Source organism: Rhincodon typus, chromosome 45 (assembly GCF_021869965.1).
Source record: "Rhincodon typus isolate 14 chromosome 45, sRhiTyp1.1, whole genome shotgun sequence".
Lineage (NCBI taxonomy): Eukaryota > Metazoa > Chordata > Chondrichthyes > Orectolobiformes > Rhincodontidae > Rhincodon > Rhincodon typus.
The window spans coordinates 577052-592042 of NC_063376.1; the positions used below are offsets into that span (position 1 = coordinate 577052).

A 14991-nucleotide genomic window follows, 5' to 3' on the forward strand; every position below is an offset into this window, starting at 1 on the left:
ACAGTTCCTGAAGGTGCTGACTCTCACTGGGATACAGTTCCTGAAGGGGCTGACTCTCGCTGGGATACAGTTCCTGAAGATGCTGACTCTCACTGGGATACAGTCCCTGAAGTTGCTGACTCTCACTGGGATACAGTTCCTGAAGGTGCTGCCTCTCACTGAGATAATGCCAAGTAACGCATGGAAATGTCAGATGATTTAAACCAATATTTTGCATCGGTCTTCACAGTGGGGTACATTATAATCATCCGAAAGATATCAGATAAGCAAGGAGCTAATGGTTGGAAAGGTCTTGTCGCAATCTTTTTCACAAGGGATAAATTATTTGACAAATTGATGGCATCAAAGACGTACAATTCGCCAGGATCTGATGACCTGTATCAAAGGTTTTAAAGGAAGTGGAGTCATTGGTGACAATATTCCAGAAATCACTGGATTTGAGGATCTGTTCCAGCAGATTGGAAAAGAGCTAATGTGGGACACAGAAATCTATAGGGACATTTAGCTTAACTTCTGGGTTACTAAAGTGTTAAAGTCCATTATTGAGGAACAAATAGCACGTCATTTACAAAAGTTTAACGCAATTGGAATGTGCATGGTCTTGTGAATGGAAATCATATTTTATAAATCTGCTGGAGTTCATTGACGGTATAGCTCAAAGAGTTGATAAACAGGAACCAGTAGACACAGAGTTCTGAGGAAGGGTCACCGGACCCGAAACGTTAACTCTGTTTTCTCCTTCACAGATGCTGCCAGACCTGCTGAGCTTTTCCAGCAACTTTGTTTTTGCACCAGTAGATACACGGCAGTTGACACATGCCATATAAGGCTATTGTACCAGACAAGAGATCATGGTGTTGAGGTTAACGTATTAGCATCAATCGAGGATCGGTCAACGCACAGAGGACACAATTTCTGGATGATGGGTCTTTTTTCAAATTACTGGAGGGACACAACTATCAGTCCTAGGGTCTCTATTATTTACAATCTATTAATTGCAAGATATTGGTTCAGTCGCTACATTCAATTTTGCTCCCTCTGCTATAGGAAGGATGTCATTAAGCTTGAAAGGGTTCAGAAAAGATTTACAAGGATGTTGTCAGGGTTGAAGTACAAGGAGAGGCTGAATAGGCTGGGGCTATTTTCCCTGGAGCATCGGAGGCTGAGGGGTTATGTTATCATAGAATCCCTACAGTGTGGAAACAGGCCTTTTGGCCCAACAAGTCCACACTGCCCCTCAGAGCATCCCACCCAGACCCATCCCCCCTATAACCCACCTAATCTACACATCCCTGGGCATTATGGGACAATTTAGCACGGCTAACCCACCCTAACCTGCACATCCCTGGGCACTATGGGACAATTTAGCACGGCCAATCCACCCTAACCTGCACATCCCTGGGCACTATGGGACAATTTAGCATGGCCAATCCACCCTAACCTGCACATCCCTGGACACTACAGGACAATTTAGCATGGCCAATCCACCCTAACCTGCACATCCCTGGGCACTACAGGACAATTTAGCATGGCCAATCCACCTAACCTGCACATCTTTGGACTGTGAGAGGAAACCGGAGCACCCAGAGGAAACCCACGCAGACACGGGGAGAATGTGCAAACTCCACACAGATAATCGCCCAAAGGTGGGATTGAACCCGGGTCCCTGGCGTCGTGAGGCAGCAGTGCTAACCACATGCCACTGTGCCACAATGCCACCCCTCAAAAATCATGGCTAGAACCCTACAGACTTGGTTAGTATGGGGATTAAACCCATGACCTTGGCGTTATTAACACTACACTCTTACCAGCTGAGCAAACCAACCCTTTGACAAGGTGCCAGACAGGAGGCTGCTGAGTAAGATAAGGGCCCACTGTGTTAAAGGCAAGGTGCTAGCATCGATGGAAGATTGGCTGTCTGGCAGAAAGCAGAGAGTGGGGATAAAGGGGTCTTTCTCAGGATGGCAGCCGGTGGCAAGTGGTGTTCTGCAAGGGTCAGTGCTGGGACCACAACTTTTCACTTTATACATTAATGATCTAGATGAAGGAACTGAGGGCATTGCGGCTAAGTTTGCAGACGATACAAAGATAAGTAGAGGAACAGGTAGTATTGAGGAGGTGGTGAGGCTGCAGAAGGATTTGGACAGGTTAGGAGAGTGGGTAAAGAAGTGGCAGATGGAGTACAACGTGGGAAAGTGTGAGGTCATGCACTTTGGTAAGAAGAATAAAAGCATGGACTATTTTCTAAATGGGGAGAAAATTCAGAAGTCTGAAGTGCAAAGAGACTTGGGAGTTCTAGTCTAGGTTTCTCTCAAGGTAAACTTGTAGGTTGAGTCAGTAGTTAGGAAGGCAAATGCAACTTTGAAACTTACAGAATACTGAATGGCATGGACAGAGTGGATGTTGGGAAGATGCTTCCATTGGTAGGAGAGACGAGGAGCCAAGGGCACAGCCTTAGAGTAAAGGGAAGACCTTTTAGAATGGAGATAAGGAGAAACTTCTTCAGCCAGAGAGTGGTGAATCTATGGAATTCACTGCCACAGAAGGCTGTGGAGGCCGGGTCATTGAGTATATTTAAGACAGAAATATATAGTTGTTATGGAGGTTTATAAAATCATGAGGGGCATGGATAGGGTGAATAGCCAAGGTCTTTTCACCAGGGTAGGGGAGTCCAAAACCAGAGGGCATAGGTTTAAGGAGAGAGGGGAAAGATTTTAAAAGGGAACTTTTTCACACAGAGGATGGTGCATGTATGGAATGAGCTGCCAGAGGAAGTGGTGGAGGCTGGTACAATTACAACATTTAAAAGGCATCTGGATGGGTATATGAATATGAAGGCTTTAGAGGGATATGGGCCTTGCTGGCAAATGGGACTAGATTAATTTGGGATGTCTGGTCGGCATGGATGAGTTGGACCAAAGGGTCTGTTTCTGTGCTATACAACTCTATGACTTGGAGGAGAGTTAGAATGTTATGTATCCAAATTTGCTGATGATATAAAAATGGGTGGGAGGGCACGTTGTCATGAGGACATAGGAATCTACGAGGGAATATAGATGGGTTCAGCGAGTAGGCAAAAACTTGGCAGATGGAGTTTAATATAGGAAAGTGTGAGGTTATGCACTTTGGTAAGGAAAATCAAAAGGCAGACTATTATTTCAGTGGAAACAGACACTAAAAAGCTGCAGCGTAGAGGGATCTGGGTGTTCTTGAGCATGAAACACAATAAGTTAGCATTTAGGTAAAGCAAATAATTCAGAAGGCAAATGGTCTTTACTGCAAGGGGTTTAGAGTTTAATAAGAGGGACGTCTTTGTTACAACAGTGCAGGGGGTTGCTGAGACCATACCTGGAGGACTGTGCAGAGTTTTGGTCCCTGTATTTAAGAAAGAATGTACTAGGGGCTGTTCAAAAGAGATTGCGATGAAGGGGTTGACTTATCAAGAACAGTTAACAGGATAGTTTTTATCCATTCGAGTTTAGGATCAGTGGTGAGCTTATGGAATCATACATGATTCTGGGGGGCTTGACAGAGAATATGCTGAGAAGGTGTCTGCAATATGGTGGGGGGAGCTTAAACGAGGGAACATAGATACAGGAGAGTTGGAGAACTGAGAAGGGAAGGGATTTATTCTAGAATAGAATCCCTACAGTCCAAATGGAGGCTATTTGGCCCATCACTGACACTCCAAAGGGCATCCCATCCAGACCCAGTACTCCATCCTCTCCCCGTAACCCCGCTTTATACCAGAGGGTAGTTAATGTCCAGGTTTCCCTACTCCAGAGTTGTGGAGGCTAGTATTTAAGGTGGAAGCAGGTAGATTTTTTTGAGCTACCAGGGAATTCAAGGCTATGAGAAGCTGACATGAAAGAGAAGTTAGGGTTTATGTTGGATCAGATGTGAACCATGCGGGTCGATGCTATGGAGTTATTTTTCAGATCCCAGCACTGCCTGTTGCATTAGTGCTTTGTCATTCAGGGGCCCAGTTGCCTGTCAAGTTAAGGCAATGGGCTACTAACCCATCGTGGTGGTAATATCCCTCTCTCTGGACAAGATTCCAGTCCCACTTGCTCCAAAAGCGTGTCATAACATCTAAGAACAGGTCAATTGGTTTGCACAAGAATGATGGGCTCGGGCTGAATGGCCTCCTCGGACTCCGGGCCATGCCAGCGCGGCTTCAGGGGAAGTACAAGGACCAATGAGAGCCTGTGCTTTGCGGTCAAAGGCGGGCTCTGGCTCTGACGAACGGACAAACGACCAATCGCAACGGCCGGGGTGGAACGAATATTTGATAAACAGGTTCTCTGCCAATCAGGATGGCCCCCCGCGGGAAGGGCAGGACGTACAATCCATGGCCGGGGGCCTGCCCAATGACAGCCTTTCATTTAATGAAAGGCGGGCACTAGCTTTGATGGATAGGATGTTCACCAATCGGGATAGCCACACGGGAAGGAGGGACGTACAAATCATGGCAGGACACCTGTCCAATCAAAACCTTCTCTACAGCGGAGGGCCGGCGCTAGATTTGATGGACAGGATATTCACCAATCCGAATGGTACCCGTTCGAAAAGGCTGGGATTATGTTTGAAGGGCAGGTGTCTATTCAATCGGATCGCAAAGTTCCAAAGTGGGCGGAGTACATGGTGATATTTCCGGTTCCGGTACCCGCCTCCCGCTCTCTACTTCAGGTCGTCGTTCGGTAGCAGTCAGGAGAAAAGCCCGAGGCGAAGATGGTGGCTAAACAACGGATCCGCATGGCCAACGAGAAGCACAGTAAAAACATCACCCAGCGGGGCAACGTAGCTCGGAGCACCGTGAGTACCGGGTAACGGAGAGCTGAAGCTCCCCTCTCGCTGTCCCCGCCGCTACCTCGAGCGGACTGACGGTTGTTTACGTGGCTGCTGCTGACATGGACACGTGATGATGTCTGCACGCTGATTGACAGCGGCGCTGTCCAATCGACGTGAGGCGACCGGCGTCCCATTAGCAGGGGCGCGCGTCAGTCAGCTCTGTCTCCCTGATTTACGCCAATAGAGATTTGCTGGAGGCGGGTTCCAACGGAGGGGGTGGGGTTTTGTCCTACTGCCACCTCAGCAACCGACCACCGACAGTGCTGCACTCCTACAGTACTACCAGCATCTAGAGTTATTTACTTAGAGTCATTGAAATGTACAGCATGGAAACAGACCCTTCGGCCCAACTCCTCCATGCTAACCAGATATTCTAAATAAATCTAGTCCCATTTGCCAGCATTTGGCCCATTTCCCTCTAAACCCTTCCTATTCATGTCCCCATCCAGATGCCTTTTAAATGTTGTAATTGTACCAGCCTCCACCACTTCCTCTGGCAGCTCATTCCATACACGCACCACCCTCTGCGTGAAAAAGTTGCCCCTTTTAAATCCTTCTCCCTCACCTTAAACCTATGCCCCCTCTAGTTTTGGACTCCCCTACCCTGGGGGGAAAAGACCTTGTCTACTCACCCTATCCATGCCCCTCATGATTTTATAAACCTCTATAAGGTCACCCCTCAGCCTCTGATGTTCCAAGGAAAATAGACCCAACCTATTTATTCTCTCTGTATGGCTCAAACCCTCCAACCCCAGCAAGATCCTTGTAAATTTATTCTGAACCCTTTCAAGTTTAACAATATCCTTCCTATGGTAGGGAGACCAAAATTGAACGCATTATCCCAAAAGTGGTCTAACCAATGTCCTGTACAGCCACAACACGACATCCCAACTCCTATACTCAATGCACTGATTTAAAAGTCCCTACTATTTTTGTTTTGGTTTGGTAACAAAGCAGTTCCTGCCCCTTTCCTGGTTTTCACTCAGCCTGGAAAAGCTGAGGTGTTCTGCCTCTGCCCATTTCCCATCCTGTAACGTCACTGAAAGTTGCTTGTCCTGGTCGTTGTGAAGTAATGGCATGTGGGATCTTCTTGTCCCGAAAACGGTGGCACTTTTACAAGTCCCTGTTTGTGTGTCAGGGACCTGTCAGGACACACCAAGTTGGAGGTCCAACAAGGCTGGGTCTTTGCACATCCTGGTTCAGGATTGCACTGGAGAACTACTTCACAAGTACTGCCCTCACCATCTCCTTCCCTATTCCCTTCCCCATCAGTTTTGTTCTTGATGGCAACAAGTTCCCTTGCAGCAGTTTACATTTGCTGCTGGTGCACTGGACGATGTGGGATGGCATTGGTTTCTGAGATTTGAGTGACTGCTGTGCTGTGTCCCTGTGTGTGTCGTGATGGGCCTTGGTCAAGTGTGCAGTACAGACCCTATTCATTCTCTCTCTTGCTTTCCAGAGGCCCCTTCAGGAGGAGAGGGCTCCAGTAGCCCCCTGGTTGCTGGCGTTGTTTGTATTTGTGGTGTGTGGATCAGGTGAGTCTTCATTTTGCACCTATTTCGTGTCTGTCAGCATTTGTTAAAGTTATAGCAGAAGGTGGTCATTCAGCCCTTCCTGTCTGTGTTGGTACATTTTCTTAAATGCCACTTCCCTACTACATCTGTTGTTTTGTAAACTGATTCCCTTATGTTACTTTTCCAATTCTGTTTTAAACATGCCATCAGATAACACTGACAATTTAATGCCCATCACAGTAACTATATTTAAAATTAATTTGTAGGATGTCACTGTTATTGCTGGCTAGCATTTATTACCTGGCCCTAGTTGCCCCTTGAGAAGATAGGGGTGAGCTGCCTTCTTGAACTGCTGCAGTCCATGTGCTGTGGGTTGACCCACAATGCCTCAGAGGGAATTCCTGGATTTTGACCCAGTGACACTGAAGGAATGCAGATACATTCCTAAGTCAGGATGGTGCGTGTCTCAGAGAACTTGCAGGGGTGGGGGGTGGTGTTACCATGTATCTGCTGCCCTTGTCCTTCTAAATGGAAGTGGTCGTGGGTTTGGAAGGTGCTGTTGGAAAAATTTGGCACCATTGAAATTAGTGTTGTTGGCCAATATCTCACCAATGACCTGGAGATGAAACCCAGGTGTCAGTCATCAACCCTGAGTGTTGGAGTTTTAGTGAGGTGTTTTGAATTTATTAGTGATCACTGGGACCAGGAAGAAACCATTAGACTTTGTGCCTGTTGTGTCATTTAATCACATCATGATGTGTGATCTAATTCCACGTACACATACTCCTCCCCATATCCACTTTCCTTTATCCTGAATCCCTTTGGATAACAAGATTCCATCAATCTCTGATTTTAAATCAATCAGTGATGTCGCCTCAATCACTGTGGAAGGGTTCCAAACTTTGAATAACCTACAGTGAAGAAACGGCACTTAATGTCACTGCTGGAACACCTGGCTGTAATTTAACAGGCCATGACCCCTCGTTCTCAAACCTGAACTGCAGGAATGTTTCAGCAAGAAGCTTCTGAAGCAAATAGTGGATTGATCTTATTGCTGGAAAATGGGATTAGTATGGTCACATCTTTATTGGCTGGTGCTAACATGATGGGCTGAATGGTCAGCTTCTGTTCTATACTCGTGTATGAATCTGTCTGTATTACAAAGGTGTTTGGGGTGCTCAAGCAAGGGAGTCCTGGAGCAATTTTAAAGGGCATTAGTGAGACCATACTTGGAGTGCCACACAGTTTTGTTCCCTGTCTCTGTAGAGAAGGGCATACGAATAGAGCCATACAGTACAAAAACAGACCCATCGGTCCAAGCTGGCCATGTTCCAAATGAAACTGGCCCCACCTGCCTGCATTTGGCCCATATCCCTCCAAACCTTACCTATTCCTGTACTTGTCCAAATGTCTTTTAAATGTTGTAACTGTACCAGCATCCACCACTTCCTCTAGATGTTCATTCCACACACGAGCCACTCTGTGCAAAAAAAAAAAAAAAAAAAAGTTGCCCTTCATGTCTTAAATCTTTTTCTTCTCAGCCTAAAAAATGCCCCTAGTATTGAACTCCCCTGCCCTAGGGAAAAGACCCTTTGCTATTCACCTTTTCTATACCCTGTGAGATTTTATAAACCTCTATAAGGGCACCCCTAGCCCTCCTACGCTCCAGGGAAAAACCTCCTGGCCTATCTAACCCCTAAAATTCAAACCCTCCATTCCTGGTAAATCTATTCTGAATTCTCTTCATATAATCTTAGAAGTTCATACACCTTGGGCTGAGATGTGTGGAGCTTGAGTAGCATAGGTTTACTTTCTCTGGAGTTTAGAGTGGCCAAGTAATGTTCTCTAAGGACTTGGAAGGGCAGATGCTGAGAGGCTGCAGGGTCCCAACCACAGGGACAGTCTTGGGATAAATAATTGGCCATTTTGACCAAGATCATAGAATCTCCACAGTGTGGAAACAGGCCAGTTGGCCCAATGAGTCCACACTGACCCTCCAAAGAGCATCCCACCCAGTCTCTCTTCCCCCATCCCTGTAACCCTGCATTTCCAATGGCTATCCTGCCTAGCCTGCGCCTCCCTGGATACTATGGGGGCAATTTCCCATGGCCAGTCCAGCTAGCCTGCACATCTTTGGACTGTGGGAGGAAACCCCCACAGACAGTCACCAGAGGGTGGAATTGAACCTGGGTCCCTGCCGCTGTGAGGCAGCAGTGCTAACCACTGAGCCACCTAAGAGGAGGAATAATCTGTTTAAAGGCCTGAGTTTTTGGAGCTCCCTATCTGGGTGAGATTGGGTGGTGAAGCAGGCTGAAAGATGAACTGCCCACAATTCCCATTAAACATGTGAGAAAATGGCCCCTTAACTTGCTAAATACCATGGAGCACAATGAACTCAATACCCTCCATCCTAAACAGAGGCAGGCTCACATTTCCTCACATTAGCCACACAAGTACAGTAGCTGGTGATGAAGGAAGGTCGGTACCTGATCTGTCAGGGGCTTATGACAGCCTAGGCCCCTGAGCCAATAGGATAGAGCCCAAAGAGGGCTAAGCCACTCCATACTGGTTCTTTGACTGTCCTCCATCAGTGCATTGACTGATCTGTCTGAAAAGTGTGCATTTTGGGCCATTGCTGGTTCAGAGCTGATGCTGATTAGTTTTCTATCTTCCTAACGTGCGTCTGTTTTCCTCCCCCACCTCCCCCCTCTCTTTTTCCAGCCATTTTCCAGATTATTCAGAGCATCAGGATGGGAGCTTGAAGGACAGTCCAGTCAGCGCTAACGGTTCTCTCCTCGGCCACGGTTATTTTGTTTCTTGGACTCTGACCAACTCCTGACCCTCTCTTGGACTGCACTGTGAAAACTCTTTCGTCTTACAAGTTGCCGATACCGAAAAGCCTGCACCCTTAAATCAGTATTTCACAGCAATAACCAATGCGGGTGCACACTGTAGACGGCATTATATAAAGTGTAAAATATATTCTATAAATTATAGAGAATCAAAGCAACATGAATTCCTCTGAGTGCCTCACTGGCAAATCTGAACAGTGTTCCAGGTATGCAGCAGTACACATTCCAGCTGTTCGAGGTCTGCTTCCACGGACCAGCTGCCCATTTAGAGAACTGCTTGGCCTCCCTCACTAGCATCGCCTCTGCATATCTGCTCAAAGGAGCTTTAGAAATTGCAGATAGTGTTGGAACTTTGTCCTTTGGTCTCAGCAGTCCTGGTTTGTCTTTGGACTCTGGCCGTGGACTGCAAACCCTCCCCCAACCTGTGCACTCCTCTGATCTTTAGTCAATCAATCTCTTTTACACTTTTTTAACGTCCTTTTGATGAGATATGCTGGACCAACGTTGAAGCAATGAGACCTGTCTCTACCTTCCAGGTACGATCAGGTGGTTTACACTCTGTTCTGTTCTACTGGTAACACTTGCGGTGTCCTTGCGGATCACAGGGGAACAAGCCACAGGATATGACAGCACACTGTCATAATGTAAATAGGAGACCCCTGTAGATCAGAGGCTAGTGCTGTCACCCTGGCCTGCCAAGCAGGGCAGTCACTGCGCTTCCTCTTTTGTGGAGCAAATCTGGACCCGTTCCAGAGGATAATGTGTGCTAATTCTTTATAAATGCACCATTTTACTCTCCAGTTAAGCAGCTTTGAGATGCCCCTAAATGTAGGTCTGTTTTTTTTTGTTTTTTTTGTCCCTTACCCAGCCCTGTCCTTTCCATTGCATTGACCTTGAATCTGATGCGAGCTATCCAACCAGATTTAAACCCCACCTCCAAGTGACTCTACACATTCCAGGGGCCTAATTGGAGTCTTCAATCTGATCTCCTGGTTGGAATGAGCTCATTCCACTCTGCAGTGACCAGTGGACTTGGTCAGACTGACTGATCAGGACACTGGGTATGTTACCCCCAAAAGGCTGACTCAGGACAGCAATAAACACCCACTGGTCTGGAAGTAATACTTTGTGTCCTTGTTAAGGATGCTGTAGAGGGAGCTTTCCTCCACTTAACCTGGTGCTGTCCCTGTCCTGGGAGTGTTTGATGGGGGGGGCGGGGAACAGCATAGAGAAAGCTTTACTCTGTATCTAACTCTGTCTGTCAGTAGTTACTATGAACTGTTGAACCAGTGATTTAATTGGTTAAAATGCTCTGAAATGAGTGTAAATCTTTTCATTTCTGGCTGTCTGGTGTAGGATGTTTCAAAACTGATTGCAGAATATAACTCTGCTGTAACCTGGTTCTGTGCCACAATACATGCTAACACCTCTAATATACCAGTACGCCATACCACACTCTCTGTTGGGTTCAATTTCCGCACTTCTTCCCCCCCTCATATCTGTTTGATTCTGACCAGGCAGCTATCATTCCATATCCCCACCCCATCCCTATTGGAGAATGAGGGGACATCCAACACAATTGTTTTGGCCTGGACTATTGAGCTGCAAGTTCCTGCTGCCACTGAGAGAGACCAGTGAGTGTGACTCACTGCCGTAGCCCATCAAAACAGAGCTGTTTGCTGCTGCTCAGGGGGACTGTCAATGTCATTCCTGGGCAGGGGCCATGGCAACTTGTCTGTCCCTGACTCAGGAACCAGCTCTGACTCAAACCAAAGCCTTTGCAGTCATAGTGTCTGGGCTTTTTCATCTTGTTGTGTTTTTCATGTACCACCAAAGGACTTCAGGCCTTTCTGGAAATTCCCCAGATTGGGGAATTGTGAACAGTACCATCTGTGGATCCACTGATGCCTGGGTCACTGCTTCAGCTGTGTCTCGGAGCAAAGCCACACCTTGCTGTGTCTGACTTAGCCCCTTGTCGAGCAGCTGACAAGGGTGGTGTTTAGAAATCTCCGTATGCTCTCAGCCTTTCTGTGTTACTGTGGGGCTGGGATATACTCACACCTTCCTGCTGTTACTGGTCAGGAGACCATCAAAGCTCCCTTTCCTTTCTCTTTGTGTGGGAGGTTTTAGGAAGGCCTGAGACTGGCTCTGAGCATGCTGCAAGGCACAAGGGAGAAGGTGGGACCTCCACTCTCCCCTCTCCTCCCCACATGGTGAAACTTGGGAGGAAAAATGTCGTCGAATCCTCTTGGGGCTGTCACTGACGCACAGCAAGCAATGGAAGTTGTGGTACACTCAACATTCGGTTAACGTAAATGCAGGTGTAAAGCTGCCCATCGCACAGAGACCATTGTCTCACTGATACACACTAGGAATAACTACCCATCTTTTAAAAAAAAAACTACAATCCTACCCTGGTTACAGGTTGGTGACTAATTTGGTTTTCGTTTTAAGTTAGTGAATTTGAGCTTTTGTACCCTGAGAAATTGAATTTTGGCTCATTGTTTTTCAAACTCCTGTCTTTTAACAGCAATAAAAGTGTATCTCTCCTTACAAGCTGTCCCAAGTTTTCTGATTCGGGAGCTCTCCTGCTCAGATCAGTTTGTCAATTTAGTGCTCCGGGGTTCTGCTGATGGCAATCTGGAAGATGGGCTGACACTGTGGCGCAGCAGCCCCCTGGAGTGTGTGGTTACACTGATGTGTTTACATAGATACATACAAGCCACTCCACTGAGACATGTTACTTGGGCCTAATGGCACTGCACTCCTGTTTCTGCAGCCCCAGCTATTTGACCCACTGGCTCTTTGAAAAGTCTAAAGAATTAATGGCCAATAAGAAGGTGATAATATTTCAAAGGTTGATACAAGAATACGAGCGTTGGTCACAGAATCTTTGAGAATTGTTACTGTGCAGGAGGAGACTATTTGTTCTGTTCTGCCTGGCAGCTCACTGCTGTTTTCCAGGCTTTTATCCCATAACCCTGCAAATTGTTCCTTTTCAAATATCCATCTGATTCCCTTTTTCATTGCCTCAATTGAAACTGTCTCCCCAGACTCTAACCACTCAGTGCATGAAAATTTTTTTTCTTGCATCACTTTTATTTTTGTTAATTACTTTGAGAGTGAGAGGTCACAGATCTAAACAGCATGGAAACAGACCCTTCAACCCAACCCATCCATGCTGACCAAGTTTCCCAGACTAAACTAGTCTTACTTGCCTATGTTTGGCCCATATCCCTCTAAACCTTTCCTATCCAAATGTCTTTTTAATATTGTAATTGTACCTGCATCTACCACTTCCTCTGGTAGTTCATACCACATACAAACCACCCTCTGTGTGGAAAAAGTTGCTCCTCAGGTCCCTTTTAAATCTTTCCCCTCCACCTTAAACCTATGCCGTCTGGTTTTGGACTCCTCCACCCTTGGGAAAAGACCTTGGCCATTCACCCTATCCATGGTCCTCATGATCTTACAAACCTCTGCAAGGTGACCTTGCAGCCTCCTATGGTCCAGCCAATTTCCATTACTCAAACTCTCCAGTCCCGGCAACATCCTAGTAAATCTGTTCTGACCCCTCTCCAATTTAATAATATCCTTCCTATAGCAGGGTGATCAGAACCAGACACAGTGCTCCAGAAGAGGCCTCACCAACATCCTGTACAACCTCAACATGACACCCAACTGCTTTACTCAAATGACCTGAACAATGAAGGAAAACATGCTAAATGCCTTCTCAAGCACCCTGCCTACTTGTGATGCAACTTTGAAACAATTATGTACCTGAACCCCTAGGTCTTTCTGTTCAAAACCTCTACCCAGGGCCCTACCATTAATTGTACAAGTCCTACCCTTGCATGTTTTACCAAAATATCTTGCATTTATCCAAATTAAACTCCATCTGCTACTCATCAGTCATTGATCCAATTGGTCAAGATCTCTTTGTAATCCTAGATAATCTTCTTAACTGTTCATTATAATATCAATTTTGGTGTCACCTGCAAACTTACTAACCACACCTTCTAAATAAACTTTTGAGGGTGGGGGCATTTTCTTCCCTGTCTACTCTGTCCAGACCCCTCGTAATTTTGAATCATTCCATCAAATTCCATTTCTGCCATCTCCAAGACAAACTGCTCCAACTTCTCCAATCTATGTTCATGATTAAAATTCCTCATCCTTGAAACCACTGGGATAAATCTTTTAATTTGACATATTACTGTCACATGTACTTAGGTACAGTGAAAAGTTTTGTTCTGCATGTGGTACAAGCAGATCATATATAAAGTGATGGAACAGAGCAAGGAATACAATATTATGGCAGCAGAGCAGATGCACAAAGAGCAACGTGAACGTTAAATTTAAAATTTGGGAGGTCCATTCAGAAGACCCTCAGTCCCAAACCCCTCCCCAGTCTGGACAAAGGGTTTCAGCCCGAATCATTGACTTCCCTGCTCCTCGGATGCTGTCCGACCCTGTTGTGCCTATCCAGCTCCACATTAATTGACTCTGGTTTCCAGCATTTGCAGTCCTTACTGTCTCTACAGTGGGGAAGAATCTGTTCTCGAATCTTTGGGTCCATGTGTTTAAGCTTTTGTATCTTCCGCCTGACGGAAGAGGTTGGAAACAATTATAACTGGGGTGGGAGGGGTCTTTGATTATGCTGGCTGCCTTTCTGAGGCAGTAAGAAGTGTAGATGGAGTTAACGGATGGGCACTTGGCATATACTCCAACCTCCTACACTCATACATTTTCTCCAATTCTTTCACATCCTTTATAAAGTGCGGCACCCAGCCCTCGACACGGTACTCCAGCTGAGATCTACCTTGTGTGTGGGAAAAATTCGGCAGAACCTTCCTCCTCTGGCACTCTAAGCCCCTATCAATAAACCCTAGAATACTGTATGGTTCATTAACTGCTCTCTCAACCGGTTCTGCCACCTTCAAGCATTTACGCACAAAGACGCTCTGTCCCCTCATTCCCTCTGGAGTTTAGTTTATATTTTCTCCATTTTCTTCTCTACAAGAAGTGTCACTTCACATTAAATGTTATCTGCCTTATATAGACCATAAGATGTGCAAGCAGGAAGTAGACTTTAATCCTCAACTCCACTTTCCTGCCTCTGATACTCTCAAATTTGAATAACCTTAGTATTTTAATTGTTCACAGATAGTTACTGTCAATATGCTAACTTCGCCCCAACGCTTTTGTTGCAGATTTTGCATTTCTTTTTACTTGAAAGGTTACAAGCAGAGTGGGGTAGCTCAGTGGTTAGCACTACTACCTCACAGCACCAGGGACCTGGGTTCGATGCTAGCCTTGTGTGACTGTCTGTGTGGTGTTTGCACATTCTCTCTGTGTCTGCGTGGGTTTCCTCTCACTGTCCAAAGATGAGCAGGTTAGGGTGCATTGGCCATGCTAAATTGTCCCATAGTGTCCAGGAATGCAGGCTGGGTGGGTTAGCCATGGGAAATGCAGGGTTACAGGACTAGGATAAGGTAGGGAGTGGGTTTGGGTGGGATGCTCTTCAGAGAGTCAGTGCAGACTCGATGGGCCCAGTGGCCTCCATGGGGATTCTATGAGAATGCAGGAGGTGAGATATTAAAACAGACTTTATGAGTCAATACCAATCACGACCTGAAGGGAGCGCTGCTGTGGCAGGACCCCGTTTCCCCGGTGGTGGAGGACCTCAGAGCTACCCCTGGCGGAGGGAGGACCGCAGTGGTTACCCCTGGCGGTGGGAGGACCTCAGAGCTACCCCTGGCGGTGGGAGGACC

The 14991-nt window shown here is 46.4% G+C and overlaps 1 protein-coding gene and 1 non-coding gene across 2 annotated transcripts; one reads left to right on the plus strand and one right to left on the minus strand.

Annotated features, from left to right (window-relative positions):
• Positions 1–1752: 1752 nt before the first annotated feature.
• Positions 1753–1826, minus strand: trnai-aau. The gene has a single exon. It is a non-coding gene; the product is annotated as a tRNA-Ile (tRNA).
• A 2785-nt stretch (positions 1827–4611) lies between these two features.
• Positions 4612–11770, plus strand: LOC109925430 (stress-associated endoplasmic reticulum protein 2). The gene is made up of 3 exons (XM_020525373.2): positions 4612–4815; positions 6311–6386; positions 9087–11770. The coding sequence occupies exons 1-3, from the start codon at positions 4732–4734 to the stop codon at positions 9125–9127; spliced, it is 201 nt and encodes a 66-aa protein (XP_020380962.1). The 5' UTR covers positions 4612–4731; the 3' UTR covers positions 9128–11770.
• The last annotated feature ends 3221 nt before the right edge of the window (positions 11771–14991 follow it).